We start from the raw sequence: 19,952 nt of genomic DNA on the forward strand, positions 1-19,952 counted from the left end.
TGAAGAGGTGAGTTCCGTGTTGGGACGTGGCTTGCTGCCAAGGGGTGCACTCTGGGCCACAGCACAGGGAAGTAGAACCCAAGCAGAGCTCAGCAGTCTCATAGAGCAGAAGAACCAGAGATCCGACCTGGAGAGCTGAAGCAGCTGGAAAATGTAGGACAGGGTACCAAAGGGGACAAAACTGTGAGGTGAAAAAGTGCTTAATAAATGGCATACTGGAGAGAGCAAAAGGAGTCAGTGAGCAGAAGACAGATCAGCAGATGTATCATGCAACGTTCAGATCAAGAGGAAAAAAATTGTTTTAGAAGAACAAAGCCTCAGTGACCTGTGACACAATATCAAACGATTTAATGTGTGTGACTAGAGCTCCCAAAAAGAGAGGAAACGGGGCAGAAAAATATCTGAAGAAATAATGACAGAAAACTTCCCAATTTGGGAATCAAGAAAACCCCAACCAGGATATTTTTAAAGTCCTGCATTGTGGCACATCCTAAACAAACTGCTAACAAAAGATAAAGAGAAAAATTTTAACATAGCCATAGAAAAAGGTATTATATACAAGGTAACAATGATACAAATTGCAACTGATTTCTCATTAGAAACAATGGGGTCAGAAGACAATGGAAGGTCACCTTCATAAAGTGCCAGAAAGAAATCCTGTCAATTGAGAATTCTATATCCAGAGAAAATATTCTTCAAAAATAAAGACAGTTTTGCATAAAGAAAACTGAGACAGTTGATTGCCAGAGGACCTGCACTACAAGGAGTACTTCAGGCTGAAGAGAAATGATACCAAATAGAAAATACATCCACATGAAAGAATGAAGAGCATGGGTAATAGTAAATATATGGGTTAAAAACAAAGAATATCTTTTTTATTATCTTGATTTCCTTTAAAGACAACTGACTGTTGCAAAATTGACACTATATTGTAGGGCTCATAGCATATAGAAAAAAATACTATATAAGAACACAAAGAAGGTAAATGGAAGTATACTACTGGGAAGAGTACAATTTATACTAAGTGGTACAACATCCTAAGTAAATTGTAATAAGTATATATATATGCATATATATATATATGGAAACATATATATCCATAAAAAGCCTTACACAAGGGGCGCCTGGGCGGCTCAGTCGTTAAGCATCTGCCTTCGGCTCAGGTCATGATCCCAGGGTACTGGGATTGAGCCCTGCATCGGGCTCCCTGCTCCATGGGAAGCCTGCTTCTCCCTCTCCCATTCCCCCTGCTTGTGTTCCCTCTCTAGCTGTGTCTCTCTCTGTCAAATAAATAAATAAAATCTTAAAAAAAAAAAAAAAAAAAGCCTTACACAAGAATGTTTAATATTAGCTGTATTCATCATAGTCCAAAGTTAGAAGAAACCCATATGTCCATCAAGAGGGAAAAAAATATATGAGCTGTATATTCAAACATTTGAATACTACCCTGCAAGTTATAGAAGAATGGACTACAGATACATGTAAGAGAATGGATGCATCTTGAATATATGGCTCCACTTATATTATGTTCAACAGCAGATCCCATTAATCTGTGGTCACAGAAATCAGAAGAGTGTTCACCTATGGCAAACAGACTGGAAGAGACATGAGAGTACTCTCTGGGGTAATGGAAATGTTCTATATCTTGACAAAGATGCTGATTACATGGGTATATATGTTTGTCAAAACTCAGAAACATCTGTGCATTTCACTGTATGTAAATTTTACCTCAATTAAAAAAACAAAAATATGAAGAACAAAAATTAAAAGAAAAATACAAGAGGGTCTTCAAGGATAACTGTTCAAGTTCGGTGTTGGGTATATGGGGGTTCATCATTCTATTCTGTCTACTTTTGTATTTCGAATTTTCCATAATAAAAAGTTTTTTAAAAGCAAAGGCAATAATAATGTATTAATACATTTAAGTTAATGTATTGTACAATGTATTATTAATACACAATAATATTTTGTATATTTGAAATTTACTAAGGGAGTAGATCTCAAGTGTTCTCAACACACACACGGTAACTGCAGGAGGTGATGGGTATGTTACTTAGTTTCACTGTGGTAATCATTTCACACTGTATACACATATCAAAAAAACATGTTGCATACCTTAAAAATATGATTTTTATGTGTGAAAAATAAAGATCAAAAATAAAAATTTTAAATATCACAGTAAAAAAAATATTCATTTAACCTCTTCCTTATGGTATTTGGATACAAACCTACAAAACTCATTGCCAAACAAAATACAAAATTATTAAGATAGTAATTTTTTAAAAGGGGAATGAGGCCTGCTCAGAAAAAATACTTCAAGATTCCAAAGTTCTTATACCATAAACCATGACTTCAATAATTTTAGCCAGGGAGATTTTTTTGAGTGATGATGATTTATTCCTCTTGGAACCAGTTAAATCCATATTATTAAATTAGCCTTATCTTTCAGGCTGGCTTATGGACTAAGTCAGGAAGATATTTAAAGCAGGTGTATCAAGAACCTCTCTTCAGTCCAAAGTGCGTGTCTGTCCGAGTTCGTTGGAGCCCCATGCATAGATGACTCAGAGCTACCACGTGGGTGTTCTCTGGTCAGTGCTCCGCTGCCAGTATCCGTACCTCTGGGGCTGAGGCTTTCTCTACAGAAGGCCGCTGCTCCGCCACGTGTGTAGGGACAACAAGTACCCCCTCATCTAAGCAACTCTGAACCAATACTTTTTGGGAGTTGATGTTCAAATGCTTAGGTCTCTCAACACTTGAGCAGGATGATTCCTTGTGTTTTACACAGGATTAAGCTCTCAGTGCCCACTATGGTGGCTGGTGGAGGAGTTTAGAGCATGCCACCCCAAAATATGCCAGTCTGGCATATTAATTATTTTGAGTTAAGGCGCTGAAAACTGGCAGATGCAAGAAGGCACTTTGACCTTCCCTTCCTAAAAGCACAAAATAAAATTCCCATGTGAAAGGTGTCTTCCCTGTACCAGGAGGAAGGAAGACATTCTTATCACCAGAGATGGAGAGTAGAGGCCAAGGGAGATCTTAACAAACCGACCTCGTTAAACAACCCTTACATTCCTAGTCACTGTTTCACAATTAACTGCCGTAAGCCAAACCCCTTTGCCTTACCACATTTTCACAACTACTACTCTTTGTCCAACCTAGTGTATAGGTGTTTGGCTTTAACTGCTTCTTTGGGTCTTCATTTTTCTGATAAAGCTTCCTTTGCATAGGTAAAAATTACTAAGTAAAATTTGTATACTTTTCTCCTGTTGATCTGTCTTAGTTCTCCTGCTGATCTGTTAGTTAATTCTTGGGCCCAGCTAGAGACCCTAAGAGTGCAGAGGAAAAATTGTACCTCCCCTACACTGGCTTAGTAACATACTCTAATCTGTCTCTACATTCCTCTATCCTGTCACCACTTCACACCAGTGTTCTCTGTTCCTCCCAAAAAACTACCTGTGCTCGGGCGGGGGGCGAGGGGGGGTGGAGAACATCTAAGAAAAAGGGTGCAAAGAATGTTGTAGAGCTATCTTAATAAGCACAAAGCCTATGGGCCTTAAGGACACAACCAGTGATTGGGATACTAAAGAAAACTTAGTAAGCCTCTGCCTCCATCTTCTCTCTCTATATCTGCTTCATCTTTCTTCCTTTTTCTGTTTCCCAGTCTGCGTGGCTACTTCCCAGCACCTCGCAAGATTACACAGCATTGTGCAATAGCCCAGAGAGAAAAAGAGACTGATTTTTTTTCCCATTTCCCCTGATGTCTCTCACTTTCTCTCCTTCTCCCCCACCAGCCTCTTCCAAAATTCCCAGGATAAGAACTGTTCTGCTTGCATCAGGTACCTACACCAGCACTAATCAACTGTAGAGATAAGAACAAGTCACAAGGAAGGAAAATGGCAGTATGTTCAATCTAACAGAATGGGGGAAAGGGACATCCCAGAAAATGGGTCCCATCCACATGGCTGCTACCAGGTAGGTATTGGCACACAACTCAACAGAATCAACCATATGAGTCATGGATGTGGTTGAGAAACTGTTGAAAACCCTCGACCTTCTCCACAGCAACACGGACATACTCATAAATATCAAACTATGTGCAAATTTCAGGGCATTCATGAAACCCCTATAATTCATTCTTAGAGTCTAATCTTAAAACTCTCTATATATGCATCTGGATTTTTCAAATGTTTCAGATTTTTCAAATACTGGTATAAAATTTTTCAAAATTTTAAATATTGAGAATGAAATTATATTCGAAGGTTTTTCAACTACAACAAATGCACATAGGAAATATTAAGTCTTTCAAGAAGTAGAAGTCTATACATAATAGCCTGGACTAGGTGGAAGGGGCTAACAATCAAATATCAACTGGTGTCTATTGTCATCAAATAGAGATAAGGGAGTCCCTCACTTTTTTTTTTTTCTAACCACACTTAGACTACTTTCCCATTGTATATGCCCAACATGATCAGAAACCTGGGAGATATGTACCTAGCCCCTCAGCCATTCAAATCATAACATATGAAATTACCTCATAAAGAGATAAATAAAGTGAATCAAATAATGAGTAAGGTCTAGTCCACTGCTCCTGACGATGGCCTAGAAAGAAAAAAATCTATATACGGCTCAGTCAAAAGTTTCTATTCAAAGTACAGCTATTACTGTATATAATTTTACCCAAAACAGACAAAACCAAACATATACAACAGACGAAAGCTATGGAAATAAAACCAGCAGTAAATGCTTAAAATCTATTATGCAACACATGAGATATAAATTAAAAATTAGATGCAAGCAGTCAGAAAACCTATACCCTTCACTGGTTATTAGGAAGCAGTCAATGATATTAGTAGCACATCCTTAACCTCTAAGAGTATATAATGGAAGGAAATGACCACATTCTACCACAAAATGCTCTTATATTACAGGAAAAAACAGAATAAAAGAACAATGGTTTAACAGAAGTGTATATTTCTCATATGCTCTTTAAGTATATATAAAAAGGGGCTTCTGAATACAGTATTATATCCATGTATCTTGATTTTACAATAGATCTTATAGAAGTTTCATATATGAAAATATGAAAACCCAAAGTATTATCTTTACTGATACATTTCCTAGCCAATCTCCAAAAGAGAATCTAATTTCCTGAGTATCTGAATATATAAACCTGATGAAAGCTAGAATGATAAAATACCACTGAGCCTGATTTCATACAATAAACTCTAAAAGAAAGATAAGATTCCTACACCATATTGAAATTTTTGTATTAACTATCGTTGGAAAATGTAAGACAGTAATTATATAGGGCTAAAGAATTTTTTAACCAGACTGTACTATTTTTGTAAACAATACTGAACCTATATTATTAAGGCCAGCACACAAAGTTTAAAAATTAATGGGTTACTGTGTTTCACTTAGAAATGTGTGTACTTAAAAGACTTTAGAGAAAGTCTTTTTTATATCACAAAGAAATATTATAGACTTTTTCATTCATGGGTTAAGCATGAGTAGTTTTTATCATTCTCATGTGACCCTGAAGTTCCACGGCAGGTAGTAGTTTGTAATTTTGGTTGAGTCACACATTTCACCTGGATACACTAAGACACTGGTTGGTGTTCATGAGTTACTAAGTAGAAATAATCTTCGACAATGGGACATCTGCATTTTTCTCTGCTCATTCTTGAATGCAAAGTAACTTTCATATAATATTTAAGGCACAAGTTTTTTTATTTTTTTAACATACTTCACTTTTTTTTAAATATGGGAAATGACATATGACAGAATTTGCAAACGTGTGGATTCACAAAGGAAGGCCCCTTTATGCCCCTTGTAAGAAAGTCAGGGGGTTTAATGGTGGCTCAAGAGAATGCAGAATGTCAGTACTATACATATGTACATCACATTCTAGGAGGATGTTCAGGAGGCAGAACTGACAATTAGTTCTAGGATTCAAACTTAAATTCTACTATGAAATTCTAGTAAGATTAAATCAAAATTACTGTACATCATTTACCTCACTAGCGAATGACAGAAAACACTGTATTTCCTTTTTGGGTACTAAAATGATTACAACATGTGAAGTTCATCTGAATTCTCTTATGTAAAATGTCCAGAACTGAATTACCTTTTTGTACAAATATTTCACCAGAGGAGTGACTTGAAGGGGCACTGATCACAATGCATAATTGTAGTAATTGTAGCTAAAAACATAAATGCCACCTTTTTATGTCCATATCAGGTAAAAGACCCTTAGACACATTTCACCCACATTCTTTAGTTTCATCTTCAAACAAATGGACCATCCCATATCACAAATATACCCAAAGCTCACTGCCTAGACACACAGCGAGAAACAGAAATAAAAACAGATTTGTAAATAGACACACTATTGTGTGCTACAGACTATGATTACCTGGAGGTAGGAATTGCAGTTGGTTATTAGCTAATCGAAGATGACGTAAAGCTCTCAGACGACCAATTTCTGGGCAAACAATTTCTAAGGCATTGTCACTAAGATCCAAACACTGGAGTTTTACAAGGGATCCAATGGCTTCAAAGAGAAAACAAAGGTAAAGGCAAAATTAATTTGACCCAAGTGTTATGCCAAATCTTTAACGCAAGTACCGCTAATTATAATATCTTAATACCCCTGCTTCTGTTGCACAAATAGTAAAAACACAGATCAAAGTAAATTTTATAGGAGTGATAAGACTTCAACCTTGATATAAAATATGGTAAGTTAAAAAGCACAAATAAAAATGTTACACTGTAAAGCACTGCTTGAATAAATAAATGATTAAACGATATATAAGGTCTTTTTGTCTAACCAAAATTCTTAGCTGGATTTATTAAATTTAAAACTTAAAAGAGCGCCTGCGTGGCTCAGTCAGTTGAGTGACCGACTCTTGATTTTGGCTCAGGTCATGATCTTGGGGTTGTGGGATTTAGCCCCGTGTTGAGCTGCACACTTGGAAGGGAGTCAGCTTGAGATTCTCTCTCCCCTTCTCCCTCTGTCCCTCCCCTACACACATGCTTGTGCTCTTCTCTCTCTCTAAAATAAATAAATAAATCTTTAAAAAAAATAAAAATTTTGGGGTGCCTGGCTGGCTCAGTCAGTGGAGTATATGACTCTTGATCTTGGGGTTGTGAGTTCGAGCCTGTGTTGGATGTACAAAATACTTAAAAAATAATAAAAACAGATTAAAAAATAAACATTTTTTAAATTTATCATTTTATTATTTACCTAACAACAATCTATCCAATAATAATTTACCTAACCATTATAACCATTTTAGACTTATTGTTTATTTAATCAAAATTGTTAACTGAACTTACTAATCTTTGAAACTAATAAAGATGCTTTATAAGTAAAGTTCCCTAATACTCCTAATCAAAATTTGTTCTACTATTATAAAGGAAAGCATAAACTATGGTACCTCCTAACTAAAAACTGGAAGTGGACTTACCTTCTGGAACCACAACTATGTTATTTGAGTGAAGGTACCTGAGGGGAAAGAAGAAAAAAAAAAACTTGCTATCATCCAGTACTTTTGTTAGATAACCAATCTGTAAAATGCTCACTTAGAAATTTATCAAATATAAAGGGACCAAAGCTTTCTATCATACCCTACTCTAAGTGCATGACACAAAACCTGTGGTCATCACAGATAACTAATAGCTCGAGAATGATATTTTATGCTGGAATTGCAAATATTAAACCTATTTACTGATGTAAGTTGTTATTTTAAAATAAAAGCATGCACAATAGATATATTTTGAGGTTTTTTTTTAAACTTAAAAAACAAATTACTAGTTTTCCTAGTTCATTTTAAAGTGTCCGGTTTTTCAGAAAAACGCGTATTGCATAAAGAAAATCAACACTTTTACGTAAATGAAAATGCATCTTTCAATTTCTAAAGAATAATTTCACAAAATAAATCAAAGCTATTTTCAGCTAATATGCTGACTGAGAACGAAGAATGGAGAGATTAAACACTGATCATTTACAGTATCTGTAAAAATACTCAACTGTCAAGCTACATAATTTATTTCACAGCAAAAGGAATCTCATAAACAAGAATCAAATTCTTTTCTTAAAAAAAAAAAAAAAGTTACCCCTGCTGACAAGTCCAGACAAGCCTCGTAAATAACACTTTTCCCACTGAAGTATCTTTAGCACACTCTGGTGGAGACTTTATGCAATCAGCAGCAGCCAACTATTCAGAGCAGAACAGTGACAACAGGAGATATTCACATAATAATTTTAATTTATATCACTGATTTTGAGACAAGAGACCTAGATTTTTTTATATTTTCAAATCTATCATTGTATTTGTTATACCTCATAAATCAATCTTCATAAAGTATTTTTAAAAGAATTTTGTTTTTTTCTACATTTTTAAGCCTAACATCAAATGTTCAAATGTCACTGACACAAAATAAGAAAGACACAAAAGTAATGCATTAAATAGATTCTGTGTAGGTATTAACCTGCTGGGTCTACAAAATTTAAACAATTATTCCATTCTATCATATATTTTATTCCTTGCTTTGTGTATATAAAATGATTTCACATTTTAAAATCAATATTCTTTAAGCATTAATTTTAGGAAGGAATACCTAACTGCTTTATAGATGACCCTAAAATTTCTTTGGTGCCAAAAGACCATATGTAAATAAATGTGCGAGCACACACGCATACGTATACACACATCTGCATTTGTTACACAAAAGCCAGGGTGCCTGGACACCAAAATAAAGAGACAACTGATTTTTCAGTTACCCACAAAATATTTGCCTAAACTCAAGTTCTACATATGCAAAAGGACCTTAAAATGAATGCCCAAATCAAAACATGAACTAAAGTGCTCATTGTTATGAAGGAAATTAAAAAATATATTTTAACACATTAAATTTACCTACACTAAAATCAAGATACAGTCTACAGAAAGAATATTCCCAATCTAACTACGAAACATAGGTGTGCTAGGCCATCCCTACCAAGTGAAACACCATCTCAACTCCTCAAGTTATTCTGATGTGCTAGTGATAATCATCACTGGTGGGATGGATCAGAAAACAGGCTCTGGAGCCGGAATGAGTGCACCTCAGTAGCCATGCGCCCAAGGGAAAATTACTCAACATCTCCCTTGCATAATCTATAGAAGGAGAGAATAATAACACCAACAACATCAGGATACTGTAAGGATTAAATGAATCAATAAATGTAAAGCTCTTAGAACAGAGTACCATGAATGCCATTGTTATTGTAATACTTATTATAGTTATTGTGAGTCATCTATAATCAAAGGTTTAGCAATTTTAAGTCTCTTTACTTGTTTTTTGTAATTTCAAAGTAGTTGAAATGTTGGTGTTTCAACATGACTAGTTTTCATCATGTTCTCCTACAGTGCAGGAGCTTTTTCATTCATTGCTGGCAGGAATGCAGAACAATATGGTCACGTTGGAAAGTAGTTTGGCAGTTTTTTTAATAAAATTAGATACAGACATTTACTTAATAGTGATATGCCAATGTCAGCTTCTTATTTTTGACAAATGTATCATGGAATTTTAAGATATTAACAACAGGAGAAACTGGGTGAGAGATGTCTAGAACTCTGTACTCTCTTTACAACTTTTCTATAAATATAAAATTGTTCCAAAATAAAGAAGTTGATTTTTTTTTAATTAAAAGAACAGGGCTTTTATTTCCAGCCATGATGGATTAATAGGGACCAGATTTACCTGGCTGCTATAAGCAACAGGAAAATTGGATGTACTACATGAAACAATTATTTTCAGATATAAAAAACAGGCAATTAGGATGTTACCTGAGAAAGAAGAAACAAGGCAAGCCACACAATGTCCCCAGCTTTCTACCTGGAAGCAAACTGTGAACTGTGGTACATAAATGGGATCCCAAACAAAGTATGTAAGTCTCACTGACTTATAGAGACACAAGTGAGAATTCAGGGAAACTGAGGCAGCTGGAAGTTGTGGGGTAGTGGGCTGGAGTTCTGGAGGAGAGGATGCTACAGGGGAAAAAAAAAAAACCTTTAAAAATTTAAGTAAGGATACTTTGACTCATTGCTGAATTCTAAAATGTAACCTAGGCAAAAAGTAATGGAAAACCTACCAGCTGAGGGGTCCACAGAGCTCACAGAGGGCTGGAGGCATTTAAATTCTGAGCAGCAAGTGTACCAAGTCCTTGTTGATTATTTGGCACGTTCAAATCAGATCCTATAAAGGCCATGCCCTAGTTACAGGGCTAAACTACCCCTAAAAGGTTACTCTAGACCTGTCCTAATGAAATGTAAACACAAACCATGAAAGGATCAAACTAAATTGCAAATAACCTCATGCCAGAATAAAGCACAAGAAAAAGAAAGACAACAAAGTCTAGAGATCAGCAATGTAAAACTCATAAGGTCCAGCATCCAATCAAAAAGTATTAGACATACCAATAAATCATGAAAATGTGACCAATAACCATGATTTAAAAGAGTCCAACACCAGTAGATCCAGTAGAACAGAGACAAAATCAGCAAACAAGGACATAAGAACAACTATAAAAAGTATATTCAGGCATTTAAAGCAAAATATGAACATTGCAAGAGAAGTGTTAAGGTATGAAGAAGAACCAAACAGAACTTCTATAGATCAAAAATACAATGAACAAAGTGAAAGCTTCACTAGGTGGGGTTAACAGCAAATTAGATATTGAAGACAGAGAAATACAATTTGTCCATGCTGAAGCACACAGAAGAAAAAAAGACTGAAAAGAGTGTCGGTGATTAGGCGAAAATATTAAACAATCTAACAAACATGTAAGAGTCCTGGAAACAGGGACCAGAGAGAGGAGTACAGAAATAAATATCTGAAGAAATAATGTCCAAAAATTGCTAAATTTGATGAAAACTATAAAGACAAACCCAAGAAGCTCAATGAATGTGAAGCATAAGAAAAAAAACCACAACAAGGTATATCAAAATCAAATCCCTGAAAAACAGTGTAAAAATAAAAATCTTCAAAGTAGCCTAAGGAAAAAAAATACATTACATGCAAAGGAACAAATATAAGAAAGATAGCAGATGTCGCTTCAGAAACAATACAAGCCAGAAGATAATGAACATCATAAAAGTGCTGAAAGACAAAAAAGTCATCAAGAATTCTAATTTCAGAAGACCTAAACAAAACTTCAAAACTATGAAGATGAATGTAAAACAAAAACTATTAAGACTTTCAGAGGAAAAACTAATATGAGATTTTTCTCACAGGAGAAAACCTTCAGGGCCTAAGGCTAGACAAGGAGTTCTTAGAACTGACACTAAAAACATGATACATAAAAGCAAAACGTGATAAACTGGACCTCATCAAAAGGTAAAACTTTTGCTCTGCAAAGAACATAAAGAGGATGAAAAGCCAAATTACACACTGGGAGAAAATATTTGTAAACAACATATACAACAAAGAGCTGGTTTCTATAATATTTAAAAACTCTTAAAACTAAAAATAAATTCAAATAGAATATAGCAACAGACACATGTTACTGTAGAAAAGATACAGATAACCAATAAATACTTGAAAAGATGTTCAGTATCATTAACCACTAGGGAAATATAAATGACAGCTGCAATGAGAAATGAGAACAAGCACATCTTGCTGGGGGAGAATGTAAAAAGGTGCAGCCAACCTGGAAAATTACTTGGCAATTTCTTAGGAAACTACAAATCCAGAGCAAAAGTGAAAGAGTAAGGACCTCCAAAAATTCTTTTACATAAAATCAACAAGAATATTGGCAAAAATGGTAAGAAGCTTATGTACAAAACTGTGGAAATTAACCAAAGTTATAGAGGGAGGGTTAATTTAAGAAAAATGACAAAATCTCAATAAGCATAGTGAGCTGTCAACTTTGGGGCATTTTCATTTCCTCTAATTCTATCCCTCACTCTCCAGCTCTGCAGAAGCAGGGAAAAAAAAACAAGCAAAACCAAACAAACCAACAAAAAATCTAGCTCCCAATCAAAGTGAAAAGCAGCAGCCTGGCTAACACCTGAAGGGACAGAACCAGGGTAGAGCTCACTCCCAGAGAACTGTCATCATTTGACTTGTTTCATGGTTCCCTGGAAGACCGCACTTGCTATACTATTTTTAATTGGATCTGACTAGAAACTTGCCTTTTCCCCAGTTGAAACAAATTATGGGCAATTGTTTAACTTCACAGCCACCTGAGCCAATAGATAACAGCTGGAGCAAACAAGAGACAACCAAAAACTTTAAATGGAAAAGTTGGGTAAGATGTCAATAGGAGCTCTGAAAGCTCTGGCATATTTCTGGAAATTAGAAGGTCTCAGGCAGGTCCAGAAATGTGCAAATGCACAGGAAAGTGTTGAAAAGACCCTAAGCAATCACCTCTGCTGAACTTGAGGCTCCTACATAAGCAAGCAAAGGCTAAGGCAAAATCGTCAAATGCCAGGCTGAGAGGTGGAGGCCTGCCGCCACACAAAAACAAAGCTCCTCAGCAAAGACTGGGAGACTTACTGGATTCAGGCAGCTAAGGAAATATCTACCTAATCATTAGTTGACCACTACGTAACTGAGAAGATACTTAAAAAATAATAATAATAAAGAAAAAAGAAAAGGAAAAGAATGGAGAGAACTCTTTCAACTCATTCTATGAGGCCAATATTACCTTGATACCAAAACCAAAGACATCACAAGAAGACCACAGACCAATCTCCCTTAAGAATACAGAAGCAGCGGCACCTGGGTGGCTCGGCTGGTTAAGCGACTGCCTTTGGCTCAGGTCATGATCCTGGAGTCCTGGGATCAAGTCCCATATCGGGCTCCCTGCTCAGTGGGTAATCTGCTTCTCCCTCTGACCCTCCCCCCTCTCATGCTCTTTCTCTCTCTCTCATGCTCTCTCTCTCTCAAATAAAAATAAAATCTTAAAAAAAAACAAGCAAAATTCCTCAACAATATACTAGTAAGTCAAATGTAGCAACACATAAAAAGGATTATATTCCAAGACCAAATGGGATTTACCCCCACTGATGCAAGGTTGGTTCCTTCAACATACAAGCATCAATCAATGTAATACACCATATTAACAGAATAAAGAAAAAAAATGTATCATCTCAACAGATGAAAAAAAGACCATTTGACAAAATCAAACACCCTTTTGTGTGAAAAACACTCAAGAAACAAGCAGTAGAAGGGAATTTCCTCAATTACATAGAGGGTACCTATGAAAAATCTAAAGCTATCATCATACTGAATGGCAAAAGACCGAAAGCTTTTCCCCTAACATTAGGCAGGAGCAACACAAAGATATCTGGTCTCACCACATTTATTCAACATTCTATGTTATAGCCAAGGAAATTAAGCAAGAAAGAGAAATAATAGGGATATAGATTAGAAAGTAAGAAATAAAGCTACTGGGGTGCCTGGGTAGCTCAGTCAGTTAAGCATCTGCCTTCGGCTCAGGTCATGATTTCAGGGTCCTGGGATTGAGCCTCAGGTCAGGCTCCCTGCTCACAGGGAACCTGCTTCTCCCTCTTCTCCCTGCTCATGCTATCTCTCTCTCTCTCAAATAAATAAAATCTTAAAGAAAGAAAGCTATCTTCATTAACAGATGACATGATCTTGTATATGGAAAATCCTAAGGAATCCGCCAACAAAAAAAAAGTTAATAAATGAGTTCAGCAAGATTGAAGAATAAAAGACCAACATACAAAAATCACTTGCATTTTTATATACTAGATGAGTAATTCTAACATGAATTAAGAAAATCATTCTATGTATAATAAAATCAAAAAGAATAAATACTAAGGAATAAATTTAACAAAAGAAATTCAAGATTTTTACACTGAAAAGTATTCAATGTTCAAACAAAAGAATGTTGAAACTGAAGACCTAAATAGAAAGACATCTCACATTCATAGATTAGAAGATATAATATTATTAAGATGGCAACACTCTACATATTGATCTAAAGATTCAATGCAATCGCTATCATCAATCGCAGATGACTTTTTTCTTTAATAACTTGACAAGCAGATGTTAAAACTCACATGGAAATGCAAGGGACGAAGAGCTAAAATAATTTTGAAAAACAAGAATAATGTTGGAATCACATTTCAAAACTTACTATGAAGCTACAGTAATCAAGTTTGTGTGCTACTGGCAAAAAGATAGACATATAGATCAATGGAATAAAATTGAGAATCCAGAAATGTGCCCACATGTCCATGGCCAGATGATTTTTGACAAAGGTGCTGAAACAATTCAATGGAGAAAGAGTATGCTTTTCAATGATTGTACTAAGATATTTGGACCTGCACACGCAAAACAGAAGTTAGGCCTTTATATTGTAGTATATGCAAAAATTAACTCAAAATGGATCAAAGACCTAAATGCAAGAGCTAAAATTATACAACTTGAGTAAGAAAAAGTTAAATTAAATCTTCATGATGATGGATTAAAAACAGTTTCTTAGATATGATACCAGAACACAAGCTGCCAGATAAAAAATTATCAAGAAAGTGAAAAGATAAACCACAGAATGGGAGAAAATATTTGAAAAGCATGTATCTGATAAAGTATCAAATATATAAAGCATTCAAGTATATAAATTATATATCTCAAATATATAAAGCTATCTCAAATACATAAAATATCTAAAGCACTCAAATAAAGAACTCTTAAAACTCAACAATAAAAAGACAAATATTATAATTTTAAAATGGACAACAGATTTGAATAGACATTCCTCCAAAGAAATAAACAAATAGCCAGTAAACCCATGAAAAGACATCATTAATCAGAAAAATATATATCAAAATTTTGGTATCAATTCACACCTACTAGGATGACTATAATCAAAAGGAGAGATAATAACAAATGTTGATGAGGATGTGGAGAAATTAGGATCCTCACATATTGTTTGTGGAACTGTAAAATGATGCAGCTTTGGAAAACAGTTTGGCAGTTCCTCAAAAGATGAAACAGAGTTAGCACTGCAATTCCACTCCTAGGTATAAACCCTAAAGAACTGAAAATACATGTTGATACATAAACTCCTACATGAATGTTCACACCTGCATTCACACTTGCCAAAATGTGTGAAAACTGAAATGTCTATCAAATAAAGACTGGATAAACAAAACATGGTATAGCCATGCAATGGAATATTGCACATCCATAAAAAAGAATGAATTCTGAAACATGCTATGACATAGATGAAGCCTGAAAACATGCAATGTTAAAGCAGCAAGACCTAAAAAGCCACATATTGTATGATTCCATTTACATGAAATGTCCCGGACAGCATAGCCATAGAAATAGAAGGCAGATCACTGATCACCAAGGAGTTATTAGGGATTGAAGGAAGAGAGGAATGAATGCTAAATGGGTTTCTTTTGAGGTGATGAAAATGTTCCAGAATTAGAGAGTACTAATGGTTGCTCAACCTTGTGATTATACTAAACACCACTGAATTGTATACTTAGAAGGGCGAATTTTATAGTATGTGAATATATCTCAACAACAACAAAATGAAACATGTAATTACCATATGACTCAGCAATTGCTGTCTTAGTCATTTATCTCAGAGAAATGAAAACTTTTTCACAAAAAAAAAAAAAATGTATACAAATGCACCAAGCACCATTATTTATTACAGATAAAAACAAAACCACCAATATGTCCTTCAATGGGTAAACGATTGAAGAATCTGCATTTCAACCATACCATGAAATAGAATTCAGCAACAAAATAATAAAATGATAGAGATGGAGAACAGAGTAGTAGTTGCCAAGGTTTGGGGGACAGGAAATGTGATTATAGAAGGGTAGCTCAAACAATCCTTGCAGTGATGAAAGTACTCTCTCCACCTTGACTATGGTAGTGATTACACAAATCTACACATGTGATAAAACTGCACAGAAAACACACACACACACACATACATGAGTACACAGAAAATGATGAACACCAAGTAAGATAACACCAGGGTCAATTTTCTGGTGCTGACCTTGTACTATGTTTATGTAAGACGTGAACGGTGCTGGAAACTAGAAAGGTACACAGGATCTTTCTGTATTATTTCTTACAATTACATGAGTAAAAAGTCTAATTAAAAAAAAGATGGAGAAATAAAGGCTTTATTCAGGTAAACCAAATCTGAGAGAGTAATATCGGAATTAATATAAAACAACTTTTCTTATTTGATAACTTTTCTCATTTTAAATTTCTTTAAATTAACAATCTAAATTCAAAATTAAAATGACTTCTGCCAGTTATCAGTTTAGTCTGTCAGCTCCAAATCTACCTTCTATGCCTGCTAGAGCTGGATCCTGTCAACCCGTCTCCTTTGTCAACTGGCCTAATGTTAGGTTGTCAAAAGAGGGCACTGGAGTGATGCTGCCAGATGACAGCCGCAGGAAGGCCCTCCCTTCTGGGGACAGCCCCCCTTCAATTGTTTATTTAGCACAGGGGCCAAGGCCCAGAAGCACTCACCTCAGCAGCCCTCCTGGAAAACCTCAAGCCACATTCTCAAACTATGAATGCCCCACCCAGCTCTGTAGCAGTTCTTGGCAGCATAGTCAGGCCACACTCTCCCCATCCAGCAATGTACCGCTACAGACCAGCTTCAACCAGCCTCAGGCAACGGTCTTACCACCCTGTGGCCACTTCTGTGGTAGTTCTGCTCACACTTCAGTCAACTGTCTCCCTGCTAGCCAGGCTGCTTCTACAGACCAGTTCTAGACTACCAAAACCTTCCTGCAACAGTGAGCTGGTATCACAGAGCAGCTCCAGCCTAAACCATCTGGCAGGCGCCGTTACCACCAGCAGGCTGTATGTTTTTGTGGCAGCCAGACCTCCACTGAAGAGGTCTAAATATCAGCCTAGGGGATGGAGCTCTCCTAAGCCATTAGTCCTTTCATTACCTACTTTCCCTCTGCCCAAAAGTAATACCTGCTTTTTGTACTTACTAATTCTGAATACCATAGAGTCCTCTTATCCCCTTTTAGTAGCTAATAACATTTTACTCGTCAGCAATTCTTTATATTAATTTTCCCTGTTTAAGCTACAGGTATGGTTTCTATCTCCTAACTGGACCCTGACTGACATACACATGATAAGTACATATATATGTATACTAACAGATACCTACAAACACACATATACATAAGACATACAATAGCACAAAGAATGAAGTATTGATGTAAGGTTCCTATGTTACATGTGAAATGGTATATCATGTGAAGGCAGACTATAACAGGTTAAAGAAGCACAATATAAACCTTAAAACATTGAAATAGAGTTAATTAGCCAATAGTGGTAGTAAAATGGGATCCTACATAACACTAATTATAAAGAAAGAAAGAGGGAAAAAATAACAGCTGAGACAAATAGAACACAAGTTGTAAGATGGTTGACTTAAAATCAGTGGTATCAGTAATCACATTAAATGGAACAGGATCTAAACACTCCAGTTAGGGGGCAGAGCAAGATGGCGGAGGAGTAGGAGACCTGGATTTCGCCCAGTATCAGGAATTCAGCTGGATAGAGACCAAACCATTCTGAACAGCTACGAACTCAACAGGAGATGGAAGAAAAGAATAGCAACAACTCTCTGAACAGAAAAGCGACCACTTTCTGGAAGGTAGGACGTTCGAAGTGAATCTGAGGCGATATTCAGGAGGATAGATGGCAGGGCAGGGGGCCTCTGACAGCAGCTTCTGGCAAGTGATAGAGCCGCGGAGCACAAAATCAGGACTTTTAGAAGTCGGCTCCGCTGAGGGATGTCGCTCCAGTGGCTAAGCAAGGGGTGGAAACCTCGTGGGACAGTGTGGTCTTGGGACCCTCGGGGTCACAGAAAGACCGGGGGTGCCTGAGTCTGGCAGAGCTCCCAGGTATCGGAGCGGGGAAGCCTGCTGCAGAGACGGAGCCGAGGCTCGGGCTCTCAGCTCGGGGTTGCCATAAACCGTGATCCGTGGCATAGTTGGGCCACTGCTCCTCCAGCAGGGACCCAACAAGCAGCAGATCCGGGAAGACTCCCCTCCTGCCCCAGGAGGAGCGGCGCGAGAGTGCACCGCAGGGATCTGCTGGGTTTGGAGACTCCACATGGGGTCGGGTGCCAGAGATAGAAATGCTCGGTCACAGGCCAGGTGAGCACAGAGTGCGGCTGGAGACTGGGGAGACGGGAGTGACTGCTTTTCTCTGGGGCCTCACTGAGGAGTGGGGCGCAGAGTTCTCGGCTCCTCCGGGGCGGAGATTGGGAGGCCGCCGTTTTCACTCTCGTCCTCCAAAGCTGTACAGAAAGCTTGCAGGGAACAAAGGCTCCCGAGAGCAAACCCGAGCAGATTACTTAGCCTGGACCAGCAAGGGCGGGGCAATTTCGCCTCCGGCAAAGACATTTGGGAACCACGGCAACAGGCCGCTCCCCCAGAAGATCAGCGAGAACAGCCAGCCAAGACCAAGTTTACCGATCAGTGAGAACGGCAGAACTCCAGCGCTGGGGGAATACTGCACATAGAATCCATGGCTTTTTTACCATGATTCTCTAGTCTTTCAAAGTTAATTTTTTTTAACTGTCTTTTTTTTTTTTTTTGAATTTTTCTTTTTCCCTTTTTCAACCAACATCTTATCAATCCTTTTAAAAAAATTTTTTTTATTTTTCATTTTTAGAGTCAAATTCTATCCCTTCATAACAGTTACCCTTATTTTTGGCATATATATATAAGATGTTCTCTCTTTAAAATTTTGAGATACAGTTTCTTCTAACAGATCAAAATATACCCGAAATCTCTAGTGTATGGCTTTGTTCTAGTCTCCTGCCTGATCACATTCTCTCCCCCCTTTTTTTTCTTTTTTTTTTTTAAATCCTCTTCTTTCTTTTTTCAAACAACTTCTTATCAATTCCTTTTATAAAATTTTTTATACTTTTCATCTTTACAGTCATATTCCATCCCTTAATCGTATCAACCCTTATTTTTTGTACATATATAAGTTTTTCTTTCTTTAAAGTTTTGGGAGGCACTTTCTTCTAACAAACCAAAATACACCCAAAATCTAGTGTATGGCACTGATCTATGCACCAGCCTAATGATATTTGATCATATTCTGTTTTTTTTTGTTTTGTTCTGTTTTTGTTTGTTTTTTTCTTTTTCTTTCTTTCCCTTTCTTTTCCCCCAGTTACAGGTCTTTTCTGATTTGTTTAGACTATATTTTCTGGGGACTTTGTTACCCTGTTAGCATTTTGTTCTCTCATTCATCTATTCTCCTCTGGACAAAATGACAAGATGGAAAAAATCACCTCAACAAAAAGAACAAGAGGTAGTACCGACTGCCAGGGACCTACTCAATACGGACACTAGTACAATGTTGGACTTAGAGTTCAGAATCATGATTTTAAAGATACTAGCTGGGCTTGAAGAAAGCATGGAAGTTTATTAGAGAAACCCTTTCTGGAGAAATAAAAGAACTAAAATCTAACCAAGTCGAAATCAAAAAGGCTATTAATAAGGTGCAATCAAAAATGGGGGTGCTGCTAGGATAAATGAGGCAGAAGAGAGAATCAGTAATATAGAAGACCAAATGATGGAAAATAAAGAAGCTGAGAAAAAGAGACATAAACAACTGCTGGATCACGAGGGCAGAATTCAAGAGATAAGTGATACCATAAGACGAAACGACATTAGAATAATTGGGATCCCAGAAGAAGAAGAAAGAGAGAGAGGGGCAGAAGGTATATTGGAGCAAATTAAAGCAGAGAAATTCCCTAATTTGGGGAAGGAAACAGGCATCAAAATCCAGGAGGCACAGAGAACCCCTCTCAAAATCAATAAAAATAGGTCAACACCCCGACATCTAATAGTAAAACTTACGAGTCTCAGAGACAAAGAGAAAATAAGCTGAAAGCAGCTCAGGAGAAGAGATATGTA

General features: G+C 36.6%; 1 protein-coding gene across 6 annotated transcripts in view; it reads right to left on the bottom strand.

Moving 5' to 3' along the window:
- The window catches only part of LRRC28 (leucine rich repeat containing 28), a 157,123-nt gene that overhangs the window by 109,380 nt on the left and 27,791 nt on the right, over positions 1–19,952 (bottom strand). For all 6 annotated transcript variants that reach the window (XM_081831575.1, XM_031033521.2, XM_031033522.2 and 3 more), the window contains exons 4-5: positions 7,470–7,507; positions 6,416–6,553 (exon numbers count right to left, since the gene is read on the bottom strand). In XM_081831575.1, coding sequence (XP_081687701.1) covers positions 6,416–6,553; positions 7,470–7,507 — 176 coding nt within the window. The remainder of the gene's footprint in view (positions 1–6,415; positions 6,554–7,469; positions 7,508–19,952) is intronic.

Source organism: Leptonychotes weddellii, chromosome 9 (genome assembly GCF_054177405.1).
Source record: "Leptonychotes weddellii isolate Sample4059 chromosome 9, ASM5417740v2, whole genome shotgun sequence".
Taxonomy (NCBI): domain Eukaryota; kingdom Metazoa; phylum Chordata; class Mammalia; order Carnivora; family Phocidae; genus Leptonychotes; species Leptonychotes weddellii.